Source organism: Rhinolophus hipposideros (assembly GCF_964194185.1).
Source record: "Rhinolophus hipposideros genome assembly, chromosome: 6".
NCBI lineage: Eukaryota > Metazoa > Chordata > Mammalia > Chiroptera > Rhinolophidae > Rhinolophus > Rhinolophus hipposideros.
Window position 1 is genome coordinate 91,943,138 of NC_138052.1, and position 21,244 is coordinate 91,964,381.

The following is a 21,244-nucleotide window of genomic DNA, read 5'->3' on the forward strand; positions in this document are numbered from 1 at the left end:
ACTCCCCCCAAAAGCTTATTCATGGAACAGGGCCATCCAGTCAGTGATCTGAGGCTTACATGTGTCCTCGAAATTTTAGAGAAGGCTGGGACATGATGACTTTTACCTCCCTGCTCAGACCAGTTCCTTGGTCTCATACCTGAGATCAGATTTGCTCTTTCCTTGTGAAGTATTAACCTGATGGCTTCTTGTGTCTAAAGGCTCTACCTGCTTCCCAGCCCTGCCCCCATGTTCTCACCCCTCCTGATTTGTACCTGCTGCTAGTGGCCGTTACCAGCAGTGAGGCCTGCTCTCCAAGGCAGTGCAGAGCACATCCTTGCAGCACATTTTCACTGGCTGAAAGGGGGATAGAGGAAGTGTGGACGTGGCAGACAGGCTGAGGAGACAGCCAGCTGGGTCATAGTCCTGACTGTCTGGCGTGGTAGCTATTGACATGTGTGGTGTTAACATGTCACCTCACATGTCTCTCAACAGTTCTGTATCTGTTTTTGTGTGCCTGTAAATATAAAGAGTTCTCAGACTCTATGTTATTGCATTTTATGCTCAAGTGATATAGTACTCTTTGAATCGCCACCCGTAATGGTATTTCTATAGAGTGCCAAGCTGAAGGTTTGTTCATTCATTCAGCAAAGGCTTTTAGAGAGTTTCCACTGTGATAGGCATTGCTCTCAGCACCAGTGACACAGTGATGGAAAAAAAGACATGGCTCTGTCTTCATTAAACCTTTGGTCATAAAGGAGATGGCACAAATCATTGCCTTCAGTAATTTAGAGAGGGTTATAAGCATGGCACCCTAAGGAGTGGAAGATCCATGGTTTTCTTTGACTGCAGCTCAGATACTGTTTGACAATGCTTGGCACATTGGAGGCACTCAGAACATGTTGATAGAAAGTGCTGTACACCGACTGAGTAGCAATAGACAGAAAGTCCTCTCTTACGTGCCCTGATATTGACAGATTCTGTGGCACAGTTTGAAGGAGTTGTATGCTTCCGCTTACAGAAAGGTGGGCTGCAAAGGTGGCATCGGGGTTGGGTATTGAGATGTCTGACTTGTGTTCCCATCCACACCAGGGTCCTGCCTCTTTGTTTGCATGGAGAAAGGCATCAGGAGTCTTTAGGAAGAAGTGGGTGAGGAATATTCAAATTATAAGAGTGCTCTGGTCTTTATCCTTAGAATTACGAGGGGGTAGATAATTCAACTTTTCTGTCTCGGTTTTCAGATGCATGCATTAGTCCCTGCAGTATTTTTCCCATCACGAAGGGACTGTTCTGCGTAAGAATAAATACTTGTACCATTTACGCTGGGAAGGTGACAGGTGCTTAGCCATGTTCCCTTTTTGCTGATGAAAAATATTTATTACACAAACCTGTGATGGCTTTTTGTTCTTTCTCTTTTGTAGGTTTCTTTCAACCCCCAAGGGAACCGTCTTCTCACGGGCAGCTCTGACAAAACAGCGAGAATCTGGGATGCTCAGACTGGGCAATGCCTCCAGGTGCTTGAAGGGCACACTGATGAAATCTTTTCATGTACTTTCAACTATAAAGGCAACATAATCATTACAGGTAGGGGAGAAATGAACACCATAGATTTCATTTTCTTTTTAAATTGCCTGAGTTCCTAAGCTGAATACCAAAAGTGGTTCACCTTCATCCTATCTCTCTTCCAGGGTCTCTGGCTCATCTTAGTGGGTTCTATGTCTGTTATTTAATTTTGGTTGCATCGTGGAACCACAGGAGTGAGCTCAACCACTGATTGTAATGCTTTGTGAATTTTGAATTTTAGTCGCTTTAGACAAAGTAAGAATCCCATCGCCTGCCTTGCTGGTTACTACATTTCCCAAGGCATCATGCATTGAATGGTTAATATTCAGTCCATGTCAGTTAAATGTTAGTAAGTAAAACAAGTCAGGACCTGGGTTCTCCACAGTTGGGCTTATAACCCATTAGAGCTACGTTGTATACTTTGAGCTACGTTATTTTCTCCTTGGATATCCCCCACTAACGTGCTAATATTTAAGGAAGAGAACACAGACTGAGCATTTTTCAACCTTTAACAGTGAATTAACCATATTAGCAACAATTTATAAGAACTAGATTGAGAATAGGTTTATTTGGATTGCAGAAAGGGGAGAAAAATAATAAGAACATGGTACAATGTTAGTGCGGGCCTCCTGAAGGGGCTTTGGCAGGGAGTGGAGGCTACAGCAGTGTGGGCCAGGGAAACCCTGGGAGGACACAGAAGACCCAATTTCCCAACTCTCAGTGATTCGCATCGTGTTGAGTACATTTAAAAAGTTGCTTAATTCTTGGAATATGTTCAATGTCATGTACGGAAGGTTGGCTTTGTATAGTGTCTGATTAAATAGCTTCGTAGTCATGTAACTTCACGAGTGCCAAGAACAATCTCCTCTTTTGCCCTAAAACACCTCCCCTTTCTACTTAATTATGGATGAGTTCTAAAATTGCAGATTTCGTTGTTTGGATCTGTGATGTTCACATTACTAAAATGTAGCTACTCCTAAAACAACACCATAATGAGCCATGTGTTTTCTTTTTTCTTTCTTTCTTTCTTTCTTTCTTTCTTTCTTTCTTTCTTTCTTTCTTTCTTTCTTTCTTTCTTTCTTTCTTTCTTTCTTTCTTTTTTTTTTTTTTTTTAACACAATGTCAGGTTCCTTCCCATAGCAAGGAAAGAGCTGGGAGGCTGTCATAGAAGGCCCGAGATGCTCCTACAGGGAGCTGGTGCCAGATGAGGAAGAAGGAAGCGGGGCTGGGTTGGCAGAAGACCAGCCTTTCCTAGCCCACGCGTTTCATGTTAGGGCACTCTGCAATACCTGTTCCCTCAACCAGTTTTCACAAAGAGCTGGAGAGCTCATGGAAGAAATAGTAGTGTCTGTGCCTTGTTTTAGTGCTGGCACTTAAATTCCTGAGCTCTTTTAAGGTAGTATGAATTTCTTTAGTGTACCCCAAAGCCCCAAGGTGTTAAATACTGGCCCGCTGGATGGCAGAGCTTATTAGAATGGGGGTGACACTGCGGCCTTGTCAGCAGCAGAGCCATCCCTTTTTTGAGCTGATCTGCCCTATTTTCTTGGCTGACAGTGTCTGCCATCCATTTTTTTCACCGAATGCCTGAGGATGGGTTGAGAATCACATCTGGAAGAAAACTGGCCAGTGTGGTCATTACATTTATAAAAATATAAGGTGCTTTTTGGTGGAATGTGCAGTTTTTACAGCCTTTCCCAATCCACCTAGCCCCTGAGGCTTCTTATATTGATGTTACGCTCCTGGCCTCTGAAGTGAACCATCCCAGGTTGTCATCTGCGGAGACGGAATATGAATGGGGACCCTTGGGGAGGAGGAGCATTTCAAGGCTACTTTGGAAGAGTGTCTGTCATAGCAGTGGAGAGCGTGGGCAGGATAGAAATGTCATATTATGACTGATGATGAGAAAAATCTGTTGACCTTTTGGTATGTTCCGCAGTGGAATGTGCTATCTCCTCATAGGCTAACACTCAAACCTGGAGATTTTCAAGTTCACTGTCTTTGCACCTGGTGGCGATGTTTGAGGGCAGGGCAGGGAGAACACGCAGAGGAGACAGCTGGCCTGGTTGCAATCTCAGGTCCTCTTCAACTCTGCAATGACATGGATATTGCTGGTATGGGCAGGACGTGAACTTGCCCAATTTAGAACTAACAGGAATCATGCAAAAGAAAAAAAACAAAAAGACAAAGAAAAAGAAAAGACATGAAAAGGAAAAGATTCTCACTCCCAAACAGCCCGAGCTGAATGGCTCAGCTGGGCACTGAGACTAGCACATTGAACACATTCATAACTATCAATGACCCAGAAAATGACAGTTTGTATAAAAAACGACAGTTAATAAAATATAGGAAAAATAACGTTGTAAAATTTGTCTTAATAGGCAGCAAGGATAACACCTGTAGGATATGGCATTGACTGGAGGACGCCGGTTGATGAGCAAGGAGACAAGAACTAGAACTTCACAGAGGGCAAGCCAACTATTTTGATATTTCATATGTTTTTTCTTTTCTTTTCCCCCCACAAATTGACTGTTTATACACTGTCCTTTGCTCCACAGACAAGATCATTAAAATTGATGAAGTTACCTCATTTCTTGATATTATTTGATAGAGATGACTGGAAATGGCATAATGTTTGGCAAATGTCACTGGTGACTTCTATTTTGTTTTATTTTTTAATAGCATCATGAGACTGATAAATGAAATCAGAGTACTTTAACAATGTGTCTCCTACATTGTACTTTGAAGGCTATTATTATCATTACTGTTGAATAAAATTTTCAGGGAAAATGCATTGTGAATTATACATCTATATTTATGATATATGTTTTTATGGGGACATGTATGTCAGGAATTTGATTAGAAGTTTTATTATTTAGTTAATTATTTTACCGTTTGCAGCTAAGAATGAAAAAGGCAATTGCGGAAGAGAAGCTTAATCTTTCTTCTCTCATATTCAAGAATATATCCCTCTTGACTCCCCCAAATGTTGAGGACCTACACTGAATGAAACTAGGGCAGAATATAGGGAAAATAAAATGGATCTCATTTAATAGCAAATGTATTCTGGATTCTTAGTGGGCTGAAAAAAATTTAGGCAGGTTTATCTGAAAGGAAAAGTGAAACAGAATAGACATTTGGACTCTGAATTTAAAAACCTGTGTGAAAACCAATTGAGGTACTAGAGAAAACCATCAAACACCAACCTGATTGCAGCTGAAATACTAAGAAACATTTTTTTTAACTCATTCAACTCAACTCCAAAACAACAAACAACCCAATTTAAAAATGGGCAGAGGACATGAAGAGACATTTTTCTAAAGAGGACATACAGATGGCAAACAGACAAATGAAAAAAATGCTCAACCTCACTAACCATCAGAGAAATGCAAATAAAAACCACAATGAGATACCACCTCACCCCAGTCAAAATGGCTATTATCAATAAATCAACAAACAACAAGTGCTGGCGTGGATGTGGAGAAAAGGGAACCCTTGTGCACTGTTGGTGGGATTGCAGATTGGTGCAGCCACTATGGAAAACAGTATGGAGGTATCTCAAAAATCTGAAAATGGAACTACCTTATGATCCAGCAATTCCACTCCTAGGTGTCTATCCAGAGAAATCCAAAACTCCAATTCAAAAAAGTTTATGCACCCCTATATTTATTGCAGCACTATACATAATAGACAAGACATGGAAACAACCAAAATGCCCATCGATAGACGACTGGATTAAGAAATTGTTGTACATTTATATAATGGAGTATTATGCAGCCATAAAGAAGAAAGAAATTTTACCATTTGCAACAACATGGATGGACCTAGAGAACATTATGTTAAGTGAAATAAGTCAGACAGAGAAAGACAAATACCATATGATCTCACTTATAGTGGAATCTAAAGAAAAGAATAAATGAATGAACTAATCAGAAACAGTTTCAGAGACATACAGGAAAAACTGAGGGTTGCTAGATGGGAGGGGGGTTGTGGATAAAGAGGAAGGTGAGGGAATTAGAAAGCACAGTCAGTAACCACAGGATTGCCATGGGGTTACAAAAATCAATTTGGGGAATGTAATCAATAATGTTGTAAAGATTTTGTAGGGTATCCGATGGACACTTGTCTCGTTAGGGAGACCACCTCAGGGAAGATGTAGATGCCTGATCACTGCACTGTACATCTGAAGCTGAAGAATAATGAATGTCAACTACAAGTTTATATATTATGTATATAGTTACAAGAAGTGGAATACAGCATTAGGAATGTAGACAGTGGAAATGTAATGGCTGTGTGCGATGTCAGAGGGATAGTGGATGGGGGAGGGGGGTTGACACAGTGTGAGGGATATATATGATAAATGTCTAACTATTACCTTGTTTTGTGCACCTGAAACTAATAAAAATTTTTTAACAGGCCATTCTATGTAAAATGCCACAATGCACATTAAAAATTAATGATAAAAGATAAAGCACAAGATAAAACCAGTGATGCCTGAATACCGAGCAAGAGAACGCATGAGAATTTTATAGAATCATTTTGTTAATAATAAAAATAGTATTCAGGGTGGCTGAGTCCTTCTTGACATCCCCCAACTATGTAGACAAATGATCTCCTTAAGTCCTCCTAGCAACGGTTACAAAGCAGATAACAGTCTGATTTTTCAAATGAGGAAGGTGAGTCACAGCGAAGACAAGTAATTTACCAAAGGCATCCAGATGTTAGGTGTGAAGCTGGGTCAGCACTCAGAGATTGCATTCTGTTACACCACGTTCTTAAGCGAGCGAGGCTTCCTCATGGGTGAAGAGCATCAGATCCATCAGTAAGAAGGTTTGGAGAGAGAATTACCTCTCAGGTCATCTATGGATGTCCAGTCCTCAAGAAGAAAAAATAAAACACAATGAAATAAACAAAAGTTCAGTGCAAATGCTGGAAGGAGGAAGTTTAGAAATGGTGAAATCAAGGAGAGCTTGACTTGGAGAAAACCAGGCCAAAATATAGCTACTTCTATTAAAACTCTAAAGCACCTGCAGACCTTGACTCTACCTCTTTGATGACTTTGGGGAAAGTGGCAATACCATGTAGTTCCATCACTCAAAAGAGTCAGCCAGTGTCTGCGCATGGAGCTCACCCTGTGTCTTCCAGACAAATTTAGGTGTAGGAAGCCCTTGGCCAGAAAATGGCTTATTCCCTGCATTTTTATGTATTGAGGGATTTTTTCTTTGTAGAATATTTATGAAGGTTTCTAGATATCCCAACCTACTTAAAAAATAAGTGTTTAAATACTTAAGATCATAAGAACAGTGATAATATACTGTTTCGTGTCTGTCTCAGCCTGTCGACAGGTGACGTTATTGGCTAGGAATGCTGGAGGCACTTACCTGGGCCCGTACTGCTTGTGGCAGCCCCCAGAGACATTTCCCCACCTGGAGCCAATGTTGTGGCTGGAGTGGCCCTTGTGTTTCTTATGATTGCAAGACGCACCTCAGCAACAACGATCAGGGAGTTATGAAAGAAAAACAAGGTTTATTACAAGTCCTGGAGGGTACACAGCTCTGCCAAGGGCCACACAGCAGTTCATGAGTAGTGAGAGGAGGGTGTGTGGACCTGGGCTCTGCCTTTATTAGGGTTGAGGGTGGGGTGCCTGGGATTTTGTGGGTTCACTCTTTATTGATGAATTTAAAACATAGGAGTGGGAATTAGTGTTCGGGAAGGGACAAGTGGGGTTACCCAATCAGTGATCTGGATTACCCAGTGTTTTCTAAAAGAGGAACTTCATGGGTGGGAGAGGCCTGGCTCTTTGTCTAGTTGTTTAGTGTAGTTGGGTCATGTCTCTGGCAACATGTTTATTCGAGATGGATGGCTAAAATGGATGCCTTGGCAATCAAAAGCTTAATGTCAAGCACTTATGCTACATATGCATATGTTATACACATACACGTATACCCACTTAATTTTCACCTGGAGTATGGTAGGGTGGAGTGAAGAATGGATGGGGTCTGGAGTCAGAGTACCTGGATGTATTATATTCTGATTCGAACTCTGAATTGTTGGGCAAATTACTTCACTCTGTCTCAGTTTTCTCATCTGGAAAGTGGTGATAATAATAGTTCTTGTTTTGTGGATTAGGACTACCTGGCACATAATGAAGATGGTGATAAATATTGGCTGCTGTTCTTATGATCAGTCACTTAGCAGTCATCATTAAAAAAAACTGTTTCAGATATTGTCACGCAGGGTCTCTATTCCTGCTCCCCGCATAAGAACACAGGATATGGTGAGGCCAAAAAGGAACACCCACGGAGCCATAGATAGGGGAGTCATACCACTATAGTCTCGCTGGTGGCTGGGTTGGAGACAGGAAGCAGGAGCCACTAGCTGCAAACTGCCATCCATTTCTCTCTGCCAACCAGCCTCACTTGTTAACTGCAATCCACTCTTGCCAGCTCAGCCCCCATTTGCTGCCAGCATAGCCATGGCAGTTATATTAGTGGCCAATGGCTCACTGGTTGCAACTGATGGCCAACTAGCCACAGCTGATGGCCATCCAATCACAGTTGATGGCCATTTACTACCCGAGTGAGCACCTTTCCACGTGAGGGCGAGAGCCTGGAAACCGCACTCCTGGCTCTGTCCCCACAGATATGAACACATTTTCCCGGCAAGAACACAGTGTTATTTACTCAGAAATCATAGTTGAAATATATAATTCACTTATGTATTATAATATCTTAGGGAGAATTGTAAATCAAATTTTTAATCAATTAAATTAAAATTTGACAGCTCTGGGAAACCTGTCCTTTTAAAGGGTCTTTGTTGAACAGAGGAGCTAAGATATGAGGAAATCATCAATAAAGGAGGTTATGGTCTCTTCCATTTTTATATATTTAGACTTCATACAGGATTTTATAAAAGTGGATCATCCTCATAAAAATGAAATATCTTTTCTAACAACTCACATCTAAAACTACGGTAGCTCACGATTTAGCATAATGCCCCATTTAAACACAAAATAAGTGCTTTTTGAACTACACAATGCTTTTTATACATGTAAATTTTATATTGCTATTGAAAAACACATCAAAAATCTTTTAATTTAAATCTTATTTTTGATTTAGGAAATGAATTATCTTATGCTTTTTTCACTGTTGCTTTTACTCTTCAAACAATATAAAATTTTGTGTCTCCAAAGAAGTGAAATTTGAACTAAAAAAAAGGCTGTTAAGATATTTGAAGACATATTCCTTCTCAAATACAAGAAATTGTAAACTAATTCAAAATATCTACAATCATTTTAGTTATCTTACCAAGAATGCTTATGTTTTGTTTAAGCAGCTTTACTATTATCTTAGCAAGTAACAAAATATATGATTAAAACAAGGTCAGTCTCAAAATTGGTTATTCAGTAACTCAAGGACTGCCATTCTTGTTGGCATTTGTCCTGCATTTCAAGTTGGCTAGCACAGTTTTTTAAATATTGTGATCTCTTTTAATCTCATCAAGTCAGGAAGATAATTTACTACCCTCTCTTTTATTTCCATTTGCCCTATCACCTCAACAGTTCTATTCCTGCTAATAGTGGAATCATCTATCACTTTTTTAACTTTTATTTTCTCTATCCACCAAATCATACACACGTTCCTCAATTAAAAAACAAATTTTATCTACCCAGTCTTATTGCCATTTTAATCTATAATCTTATTACCCACCCCTCCTCCTCCCTAGAAACTGAAACAATCTTCTAGTTAGTTACTTTGGATTTCTTTTGCCCTATCAGATTATTTATAGCTAGTCTATGTCTCCCAGTCTTGGCCGGGTGGCCTTATGTAGTAGGTGCCCTGTGGGTCTTGGCATAGTCTCCCTGGTCACCTGTTCCGGGTGCTCCAGGAGTGTCCCTTGTGTGGGTTTGTGTATCTTCCTGTTGTAGTTGAGCCTTGATTGCTATCGGCACTTACTGGGTGGTATTGGCTCTTAGGCTGACTGGTGTGCGATTTGGATATGTCGTGCAGGACGGCCTGCGGGGTCTCTGGTCCCGCTCCCCACATAAGAACGCAGGACATGGTGAGGCCAAAAAGGAACACCCACGGAGCCATAAGTAGGGGAGTCATATCACTATAGTCTCACTGGCGGCATCCACCTCTCTGCAATCCGCTCTTGCTAGCCCCCATTTTTTGCTAGCGTAGCCACGGCAATTATATTAGTGGCCAATGGCTCACTGGATACAGCTGATGGCCAACTAGCCACAGCTGATGGCCATCCAATCACAGTTGATGGCCATTTACTACCTGAGCCAGCACCTTTCTACATGAGGCCGAGAGCCTGGAAACTGCTTTCTGGAGCTGTGTCCCCACATATGTCCTCAGCTTTGGGCTACTGTGTGGGGAACTTATCCCATTTAGTGGGATTCACCCCAGTGGGGTCTGGTGCCTGTTGAGATCGCCCTTTCTGTGTGTCGCTTGTGGCGCTAATTGGGTGGTGCTCTGCCGTGGTCTGAAGCCAACCTCCAGGTATGTTGGTTTTCGTGTCTCTTGGAAGGGGTTCTCATGCAGGCCCTGGTCACCCACTGCCTGTGACCAGCTGGGGACTACCTGGTTGGAGCTACAAACAACAGCTGTGGTTGTTTGCTGACTGTGCTAAAGTTGGAGCGACGCTGTGAACTCGGGAGGCTGCCACCAGTACTGGGCCTGGGGTAACTGCAAAAATCCAGGACACCCCAAGGCCTGATGCTACCTGCTAGCTCTGGTAAGGTTCAGGCACAGATAAAGCCTCGCACAGTATGCTAGTTGGGTAAGGCAGGGTGTCAGAGAATCACTAGAGTGGGAAGAGTTGTGGTCACCAGGTGAATGTAGACTCTGGTTTGGTGCCAGTGCTGAGCCTGTAGCTACTCAGCAAAAGTGTCAGAGCACTCTGGGGCCAGTTACTGCCTACCTGGGGCCTGCAGACTCTGATAGTATTCCAAGAAAGAGTGCAATGGGCAGAGCTGATTGCTCAGGAGAAAGTGCCTCGGGCATTGGGAGAGCTGAGTGCAGTGGGTTCCCAGCTGAACTCACCAGGGCAATCAGAGTTAGATTTGACCTGTGGGGGAGGGCTCAGCACAGAAAAGATGGCGTCCACCTGCCGGCTGCCCGGGAAAGAGGACAGGGAAAACGGTGACTTTCCTCCAGCACTTGTACCGAGGCCACACACCTCCGTCTGCCCCCAGTATGCCTCCATTGCCCCCCTAAATCACCATCTCTCCACTGGAGCCCAGGATTAGTGCTTGTGAATGACTGAGTCTGTGCGTGGGCTGTTTAAGAGAACGTCTGGGTTTTCTGCAGTCTTCTGTCCTACCTGGATGGTCAGAATCCCCCCTGTTTTTCACAGTTAGTTGTTGTGGGGGTTCCTCTTTCCAGCAACAGTACTCCTGGATAGGGAACCTGGTGTAGGACTGGGGTCCCTTGCTCCTTTTGGGTGAACCTCTGAGGTCGAGATATCCCTCCTGATTCTCAAGTGCCACACTGAGGTTTGGGGAGAGCCCATTTCACGTCTCCCCACCCCCCACCAGTCTCAGTGTGGCTTCTTTTTTATATCCTTAGTTATAAAACTTCTGTTCAGCCAGACTTCAGGTAGTTCTTCAGGTTGATCTACAATTTAGTAATTTTGATGTGTTCATGGAAGGAAGCACACACAGTGTTTTTCTACTTGGCCATCTTGGATCTTCTCAGGATTGCATTTTTAAATGCATTTTGTTGAATCCAAGGTAATGATTTTTGACATATTGATACAATCAGCCTGGTGGCACAATATGATTCAGATATATATTTTTTCCTTTCCTTTATATTACAATGACTTTATTACTCTTAAATATGGGCTGGGTCTACCTATACAGTAAAAGAAATATAGATTCCACCACAGAAAATTTTCCTCTCCACCACTGTACTTATTCTGGAAAAAGACCCTGGTCAGATTAGATTATGGTTGGTCCTTACTTGATTTGTGGGTATCAGAACGTACTGTCTGCTACTTGACAAGCTCCGTCTTTTATGTTGTTATTGTTTTGATTTAAAAATCAATATTATGATTCCTCAAAAGTTAAACTTAAATTGCCATATTATCTGGCAATTCCACTTCTAGTTATATACCCAAAAGAATTGAAAACGGGAACTGAAGCACACGTTACTCATGTTCATTGCAGCACTATTCACCACAGCTCAAGTGTCCACAGATGGATGCCTGGATAAATAAACTGTGACATACCCATATGCTGGAATATTATTTAGTCGTAAAAAAGAATGTACTGATGGGCTACAGGTGAATCTTTACAACACTGTGCTAAGTGAAAGAAGCTGGACATAAAAGATCACATATTGTTTGATTCCATTTATATGAAATATCCAGAATAGGTAAATCCATACAGACAATACACTTGCTCTTAGCCAAAAGGCTGAGAAGCGATTCAGAGAGATAGAACACAGATTGTTGGTTGCCAGAGACTAGGGGCATAGGTGGTGAACAACTGCCTAATGGGTACAGCATTTTTTTTTGTTTTGTTTTTTTTGGAGTGGATGATGAAATTATCTCAATAGGTGGTGATGTTTATCTTTTGGCAGAAACAGTCTTGCTTCTTCTTATAACTACAAATGGAGAGTCTAAAGAGTAAACTTCATTCTATTCCTTTGCAGATCAGGGTTATGGGATATATAACAATGCTCAGTGGTATGGCTTAAAACTTGGGATCATCTTGGCATATCTGAGGCAAATGACATAGCTCATTAATGCTGATGCACTGTGGAGACATTTTCTCATCTGTTTATGAGGACACAGACCAGTAAGAAAGAGATAGCTCTATTTTCCTCTATAGATCTGGAAACCGTGTTATAATTATTTATTTTCTAATGACATAGTCTATCAGGAATCCAACATTCAAGTATATTTTTTAATATTAATACTTGATCAGAGTGTAACATGGATTCCTTTTTATGTTTTAATAAAGTTTATTGTAATTCCAGTGGGTTTAGAGTCTAAAAATTATAAGTACTTTGAATTTTAATATTTTAACATGACTATAAATCAAAGGGTAATATTCATTTGTGCTCAGTTATTAAAGACAAAAATAAGTCTGAGACCAAACTATTAAAGACTACTTATTTATAAATATGTGTCAAGGGAAACCCTCTGTCATCACTTTCATTTCAGCAGGTATTCAAGCTTCTAAAGTTGAGTCAATTTCATAGAGTAAAAAAAAAAAGAAGTACTGAGATAGTCTCTGATTGACAAGTGTTCTATTAAGACGTGAGATTTAAAAATGGAATAACTTCCTAATTGGTCTTCGGGTACAGTTGGCAGCTTTTGGTTGTTTGTAAGGGGGCAAAAGGCACTTTGGGGACATTTTTTTTAAATTAAAGTTTATTGGGGTGACAATGGTCAACAAAACTATATAGGTTTCAAATGTACAATTCTGTAATACATCATCTGTATATTGCATTGTGTGTTCACCATCCAGAGTCAGTTCTTACATAACCATATATTTGACCCTCTTTACCCTCTTTTACCTCCCTCCTCCCCTCTTACTCTCTGGTAACCTCTAAAATATTGTCTGTGTCTGAGTTTTTGTTTTATTTGCTTGTCTTGTTCCTTTGTTGACTTCAGTTTTATATCTCACATATGAGTGAAGTCATATGGTTCTTGACTTTTTCTGTCTGACTTATTTCACTTACATAATAATCTCAAGATTTATCCATGTTGTTGCAAATGGCAGTATTTCATCTTATGGCAGAGTAGTATTCCATTGTGTATATATGCCACATCTTCTTTATCCAATCGTCTATCAAGAGGCACTTTGGTTGTTTCCATGTCATGTCCACCATAAATAATGCCGCAGTGAACACTGGAATACTTATATCTTTAAGGATAATTGTTTTCAGATTTTCTGGGTAGATACCCAGGAGAGGGATTGCTGGGTCATATGGTAATTCTAGTCTTTATTTTTTGAGGAACCTCCATACTGTTTTCCATAGCAGCTGTACCAGTTTACATTTCCACCAGTATTGTATGAGGGTTCCTTTTTTTTCTCCACAGCCTCTCCAATACTTATTATTTGCCTTGTTGATGATAGCCATTCTAACTGGTGTGAGGTGATATCTCATTGTGGTTTTGATTTGCATTTCCTTAATAGCTAGTGAAGTTGAACGTTTTTTCATATATCTGTTGCCAATTTGTATGTCTTGTTGGGAGAAGTTTCTATTCGTGTCCTCTGCCCATTTTTTAATTGGATTGTTTGTCTTTTTGTTGTTGAGTTGTGTGAGTTCCTTATATATTTTGGATATTAGCTCCTCATCGGAGGCGTTGGTTGTAAATATCTTCTCCCATTTGGTTGGTTGCTTGCCTCTTTGTTTTGTTGACGGTTTCTTTTGCTGTGCAGAAGAGAGGCAAGGGAAGTAAAAGCTAAAAAAACCAAAATGAATAAATGTAAAGGGACATTTCAAAAGAAGGATTGCTCACTGCTGTAGTTGGAAAGTTTTCTTTGGTAGCCATTTCCTGGAACAATTGGGGGTGAGGGGACCAGTGGGGGTTTTGTTGCCATTAAGCTGTCATAATGGTCCTTGTTTGGGGGAAGGGGAGAGTGGCTGCCATGACAGCCACTCATAAATGACAGAATTCTGGCTACTAAAAACATGGACTCAGGAATCAGAATGCTTGTTTTAATATCCTGCTCAACCACTTCTTAGATGTGGGACCTTGAGAATTCAAACCCTCCTTGACTCAGTTTTCTCATCTATAAAGTGGGACTAATAATAGTTGGGGAGTTCGTGATTAAGTTAATAGATACATAAAGAGCCAGATACACCATAAACATTCAATTAATGGGTAGCTAATATTATTTGTGGACACTGCTTCAATGATTTGCATTTAAAGAATTTTAGAGTTGAGAAAGAATCTGTACCTTTAAGGCAGATTTTTCTCATTCATTACTATGGCTTGGGGCATCTCTGCAATAGATATAAAAACCTTCCAATTCGCCTTCTCCTTGGAAATTAAAAGGAGGGAAAATAAATGCAGCAAATATTTTCAGTGCTCATCTCTCATGAATTTTTATGGATACAGGCACGTGAATAATATTTTCATTCAGTTTAATGAAAATGCCGTGGTTGTGGCTGAGAATCAGTCCAGTTTTTCAGTATTCTCCTCCCCCCACTTTGTAAAGCTGTGAACTTCTGAGTAAAGCCTTGTCCAGCCAGTGCAGCCATGAAAATCACTGTTGATGAGAAGGAAGGTTTAATGAAGTGAAATTTCAAAATTTTTCCTGAAAACTCCTTCTTAGTACTTGATAAGATAAGATATTATCATTAGAAAAAGTAGAAGAAATTTATCAAACACTTTTGAAAAGTATCTTAAAGGTGGAAATATTCCTCCAGGGTGTTCTGATAGGCCTATTAAAATTTCAGTGGTTCATACATATTGGAGGAATTGACAAATGCCCTCAAATTTGAATTTTAATTACTCATAATGTCAATCAAAGAAGCCAGTGCCCCTTTTGTAAAAATGATCACAGACGCACTTCCCGTTGGCACCTCCAATGTGTTGACCTGTAGCATTTTCAATCGGGGCTTATGACAAATGTGTGATGATTCCTTTGGAATCTTTTAAGGTGGTTTAGTATTTTATTTCCTGGTTTAGTGTTTTTCTTCATTTATACACTTTTTTTTTAAAATTAAAGTTTGTTGGAGTGGCAATTGTTAGTAAAATTACATAAGTTTTAGGTGTACAATTCTGTATTTGCAGGTATATCTCAGATATACTCTTGTTTTTAATTATGGAGATAGCAATTCAAGGGGGAATGCCTGAATTTCTGCTCAATTTAGATGTGTTTTTTCCCTGTTTTCCCAGAAGAGTGCATATTCCTGGAGTGGAAGACGGTGCTGGATGTTTTCCCCAGGCAAAAGGAGACTTGTTTTCCAGGTGTGCCTGAGGCAAAAGGACATGTACAATTTTTTTCTAGGCCAGAAATTCCCCAATAGGACCTAGCATAGCAGTTACAACTATTAGCTCTTGGGCTATTACCATGAACAAATAATTATGTTCAGTCATATGAAATTGCTAATTTTGACAAATTTTGATCTACAAAAGCAAATTTTATGTTTCAAACTAATATATTGCTATATATGTGCAAGGTGAGAGATTTTCTGTCCAGGCTTGTCCTCAAACACTACAGACTGGTGTCCCCATCCTGCAGAGGTCAGATGGCAGGATTCAAACAAAGGCTGATGGTCTTGTAGGTCACTACACGATCCTGGGAGACAAAACCCAGTTAACATGGTGTGTGACAAAGTGCATGGACTTTGGAATAAGACAGTGCTCAACTGGCCATCCTATTATTATGAACAGGTTATTTCACTTTTCTGAGTTTGTTTTCACATCTATAAGATGGAAATATAATAATAAAATGAAATGAGATAATACACATGAAGAAATTCTAGCTCAGAGCTTGTGGTATAGTTGACAGTAAGTGTTCCTGACCTTCCATTTCTTCATCGAGGATGTGCCATTTCAAGGTTGGAATCAGGGCTGTCATATGTGATGGAAGAGGCAATCTTGCATGAACTGCCCGTCTTGATGAGAGCAAGGGCAGCTCGTCTGTCTTTCTGAAGGTCCTTTGTCCACCTTGCAGCACAGAGCCTTCCCGTCTCAAATGTGCTTCTCTCAGCCATTCACTCAGGTTTTACGGACTCCCTTGGGGAAAGCAGTCGGCCTATGTTTAGAATAGCATCAGCTGCTTTCTTAAGTATTTGAGCTGATGCTCAATTCTAATTTAGTATTAATAAAATTGTTTTTAAGCATTTGCTATATGTAAACACTTTGTTTTGGATAATCTTTTAAATATGTATAAGGTAATTTTAGATTTGGTTTGAAGGAGGAGGATAGAAATAGAATATATATGTGTATATGTATATGTATATCCATATCTATCTATCTTTCTATCTGTCTATCTATCTATCTCTATCTCTCTATCTCTCTATGAAAGCAAGTCTCTTTAGAGAGAGGTCAGTTGCTGAAAAATACACATTATATATTATAGATAATTTATTAGTAAATGAATCATGTTATCAAGTTTCACCTTCAGTTTTGAACAGTCCAGTGACGTGAGGATGTCATATCAGGCATTCATAAAATCCACTGTGTAAAGAAGGTCAAATTTCCCATTCTTAATGTTCTATGGCACCTGTGAGTTGATAGCTCTAATCTTTCCTGCTCCTCTATATCCCATGTTATGGGCTGAATTGTGTCCTCCCAAAATTCATGTTGAAGTCCTAATCCGATTTAGAATGTAATCAGAATGTAATCGTATTTGGAGACAGTCTTGAAATAAGTGATTTAGTTAAAGTCTTCAGGGTGGTTCCTAATCCAATCTAACTGGTGTCCAGAAGGGGAGTTTGGACACAGAAAGAGACACCAAAGATGTGTGTGCAAAGGCAAGACCACGTGGGGACACAGCAAGAAGACAGCCATCTGCCAGCCAAGGAGAGGAGCCTCGAAAGAAATCAAACCTGTTGATAATTTGATCTTGGATTTCTAGCCTCCAGAACTGTGAGAAATAAATTTTGGTTGTGTAAGCCAGCCCGCCTGTGGAGATTTGTTATGGTGGCACAAGAAGACTGATACAGCACATAACTAGACCATTCATCAGGTCTCAAATACATGCCAAGCTTTCCTTTCTGTGTGGTTTTTCTTTTACCTACGGTCTTAGTGCATTTGTACCGCTATAACATATACCATAAATCTGGGTGGCTTGTAAACAACATAAATTTATTTTTCACAGGTCTAGAGGCTGGGAAGTCCAAAGAACCAGCAGATTCAGTGTCTGGTGAGAGCCCAGTTCTTGGTTTGTAGACAGCTATTTTCTTGTGTTCTCACACAGTGGAAGGGGCAAGGGAGCTAGCTCAATGGGGTCCTTTGATAAGGCACTAATCCTATTCATGAGGGCTCCACACTCGTGCCCTAATCACCTCCCACAGTGCTGACTCCTTACACTGTCACCTTGGGGGTTTGTTTTCAACATAGGAATTTTGGCAGAACACATTCAATCCATAGCACCACCATACCCTGAAATTCCTTTTCCTGCATCTCTAGCTGGGCAAATTTTCCCCAATATTTTTTTCTTAAACTTTCCTTTGATCTCTCCCACCCACACTCACCCCTCCAAGGTAGAAAAGATTTTCCTCCTGTCATTTATTCATGACTCTTAAATTTTTAGTCATGTTCATCATGAAATATAGACGAGGGTTTCCAGAAGTTGGGCTGGTGATGGTAAAGACCAAGGGTCATTGTATGTAATTACAGTTTGTTTTTAAGAATGAAAGAATCTTATGCCTAATTTTATAGACTCAGGAGATGATTTTTGTGGAGAATGAAAGGCTGAAGAATTAGAGAAAAATTCGTATTTGTTGGAACCAGGTGTTAAAGGAGACAGAGGATATTGTTAAAGAGCACACAGAGGGAGGGGTTGGCACTGAGAGGAGAAACCGCTCAGGATCTGAGACTGGAGGGGAGGATGTGAGGAGGAGAATGATCTTGCTAATTCTGTAGTTTATTATTTCTAATATCATTACGAGTATGAGCTCTGGAGTCAGACTCCTGAATCCCTTCACCCATTATGCTGGTTGTACGACCAGGACGGCTTGTATATTCCATTGAATCTTAGTGTTTCCATGTTTGCAATGGGTAAAATCATAGCTGTTATCAAAGGATTAAGTGGATAGCACATGTAAAGTATTTAGCACAGAACCTAACAATAGTAATAGAAGTAATAATAATAATAATAATAATAATAATAACAATTTTTATTGCTATTGCCAATGTCCTCCAGGCAAAGACTACCAGGAATATGCCTGTAGTTGAACAAATTGAGTTAACTGCTCTTTGGGGAGAGAATGTACCCCCTTGGGGAATCATGGGCCCTCTCAGAAAGAGAATTGTCAGAAAGGATCTATTATAGGATCTGGGCTTGTGTTGGCTTTTTTGGGGGAGGGTTTAGAGACTTTGCTCGAGATGGGATGATGTCCAGCAGTGGGGGTAATTCTATGATTGGGCATCTTCATAAGTTTTATGCATAGGGAAGGCTGACTAGAGCAAGCTTGAAGTTGTAACTCATGAAGGAGCAGTTGCTACTCACATTAGCTGGGAGAGAAGGACAGTGATTCATTTTTGTGGCTTGAACTCTGCTCATATTTTGTCTGTGTTCAGACATGATGATGGAGTGATATTGTTTTTGTCTTGATCTTTCATGGGAACAGGGTGGCCTTGTCTGATATTGATGTTCTGTGAAGTTGTTGGTGTTCAACCTGAGAACGCCAAGGCCTGGCCATGAATGTCAGGGCAGTACCAACAGTAAGACCTGGCTGGTTTGTTCCTGATGACCTGGGTTCTGTGGGGCTGTCTGCTGAGAATGAGGTGCTTAGGGACTGCGATGGATGTTGGCAGTTTTTTTTGAATAGTTACTGAAGGGAAGGGGAATGGGCAGGGCCAAAGGTCTAGCCAAGGTTGGAGACCATGGATTTGCTATAGCCCTCTGCACTGTGATCGTGTGATTCTCTCCCACAGTGCTTGGCTACACAGCACAGATACGGAGAAGGTGCATTCTAACACTGATCTGGCCTGGGGTTCACAGAGAGATGAGGACAAATGAGCAAGGAATTCAAATTGAGAGTGCCAACGAGGATAGTTCTGTTGGTTTACTGTGAAGTATGGGCAATGCAACATACCTCCAGAGGAGACTGGAATACAGGCAATGTGAGGGGACCAACCACCAAGAGAAGAGGAGACTGGAAGCCTTCTCACAACTTTCTGAGGAGAAGCCCTTCTGGGTAATGAGAAGATCTTTGGTTGGAAAGAGACTAGGGCATTGAAATGAGGACATTGGGGGAAAAATGAAAAGTCTGCATTGTTAAATGGACAAAGCAAGTAGATGTTGAAGTTTCCTTGGCTATTTTGGATTTGTCAGACTTTCTGCCTCTTCCAAAACATGATGCCGGTGAGGTGAGGAATCCGCCTGTCTCCATCCACCATGACCCTTACGTTTGTTTCCCTCTTCTGATAGCTAACATTGTCTCACATTAGAATCTATTCCATTTAGAGTGAAGATGATACCTTTTGGCACTGCCTGTGTTGCAGAGTGGGCTATGAAGCAGCTTTGCCGTTGTCCCCAGGTTTCAGAGATGTTTCTGATGGAGTACTTTATTTTTGCCTCTTGCACAAGTTCATGGAGGAGAGATGAGGTCAGAGAAAAATCTGGTGCGCCCATATCCACAGTTTTGCAACACCCTGTCTCCTCTGTCAGAGACTAATACTCATTGGAATCAACCTCAACGCCCCTAGAAGGCTGCCTCTGAGGACCTCGGAGAGTAATCACTGCCTTTCAAGCTGGTTCCACCAGGAGACACCACGTCTCCTCTTTTCACACTGAGCTTCTCCGGAATGTTGCATGGTAGAGTGCGATAAATAGCTAATGAATGATTGATTGATTAAATGAGTGAACAAATGTAAATATAGCCCATTACTTTAGCAATGCTTTTCAAACAGTGCTTTCATGGAACATTAGCGGTTCTTTATAGGTTCCTTTTAAAGGCATTCATGGCCGTGAGTGAGGGGCTGAGTCACACAACACTGTTCTCCACATCTCACTTTAACCAGAGCAGCTTCATAATGCTTTTCTCTTCCTGATTTTAGCCTACAAGGAAAATGCATTTGTAGAAAGGTTTTTGAATCTTAGGAAGAGAGTGAGAGAGCGAGAGAGAGCGCACCACAGGCCGAATATAGTTCTGAATTTAATTTGCAAAATCTGGCCATGATCGATTCTTCCAAACTCATTTTCCTCTATTTGTTTACATGAATTATTTTTCTAGTCTTGCTAATATAACATGTCTGAATATGTCATTTCTAGTCTTTATACTTTTGCTCACCTAATCTCTATTCTTCAACCTCAGCTTATTGCAAATTTTTCCTGATCTCCATGACTGAATGTGCTTGCTCCTTATGCTGAATTTCATAGCATTTATTGTGCCTCATGGCTCACCCTTTATGTTGCATGTTTACTTCCCCAACCAGATTGTTCATTCATTCATTCATTCATTCATTCATTCAACAAGTGTTTATTGGTGCCCATTATGGGACAGGATGTTTCTAGGTACTGTGATTTATAATGAAGAACACAGACACTTCTGTTCTTGGCGTATACAATTTAATAGGGGTTGGGGAGTGTATTAGTCAAGGTTCAACCAGAGAAACAGAATCAGTAGAAGAATATATTAAGATTTATTGAAAGGAATTGGCTTATATGATTGTGGGTGTAATCCTTAGGGCAGGCCACCAGGATGAGGATGGTGAAACTTTCAGGCACAAGTTGAAGCTACTTAATGTCCACAGGTAGAGTTGCTCCTTCCCAGAGGCCTCATCCTGCTCCTAGGGTCTTTTATCTCACTGAATCAGGTCCATGGAGATTATTCAGGATAATATTCCTTACTTAAAGTCAACTGATTGTGGACTTTAATCATCTCTACAAAATATCTTCACAGCAACTGCTACCTACTGTTTCATTGAATAACCGGGGACTGTAGCCCAGCCAAGCTGACACATAAAACTTGACCATCACAGGGAAGAACATTAAAGAAATCATTCCAAAATATAATGAGGAAGAGAAAAATATTTCTATTTTTATTTGTTTAGCTGGAAG

At 40.6% G+C, this 21,244-nt stretch overlaps 1 protein-coding gene across 3 annotated transcripts in view; it reads left to right on the plus strand.

Moving 5' to 3' along the window:
• Positions 1 to 5,967, plus strand: part of DAW1 (dynein assembly factor with WD repeats 1) — a 46,306-nt gene extending 40,339 nt beyond the window's left edge. For 2 of the 3 annotated variants that reach the window (XM_081052810.1, XM_081052809.1), the window contains 2 exons: positions 1,401 to 1,563; positions 3,921 to 4,332. In XM_081052810.1, coding sequence (XP_080908936.1) covers positions 1,401 to 1,554 — 154 coding nt within the window. In that variant the 3' untranslated portion in view covers positions 1,555 to 1,563; positions 3,921 to 4,332. Of the gene's footprint in view, positions 1 to 1,400; positions 1,564 to 3,920 lie in introns of all 3 variants that reach the window. The other variant, XM_081052808.1, reaches the window with a different exon arrangement.
• The last annotated feature ends 15,277 nt before the right edge of the window (positions 5,968 to 21,244 follow it).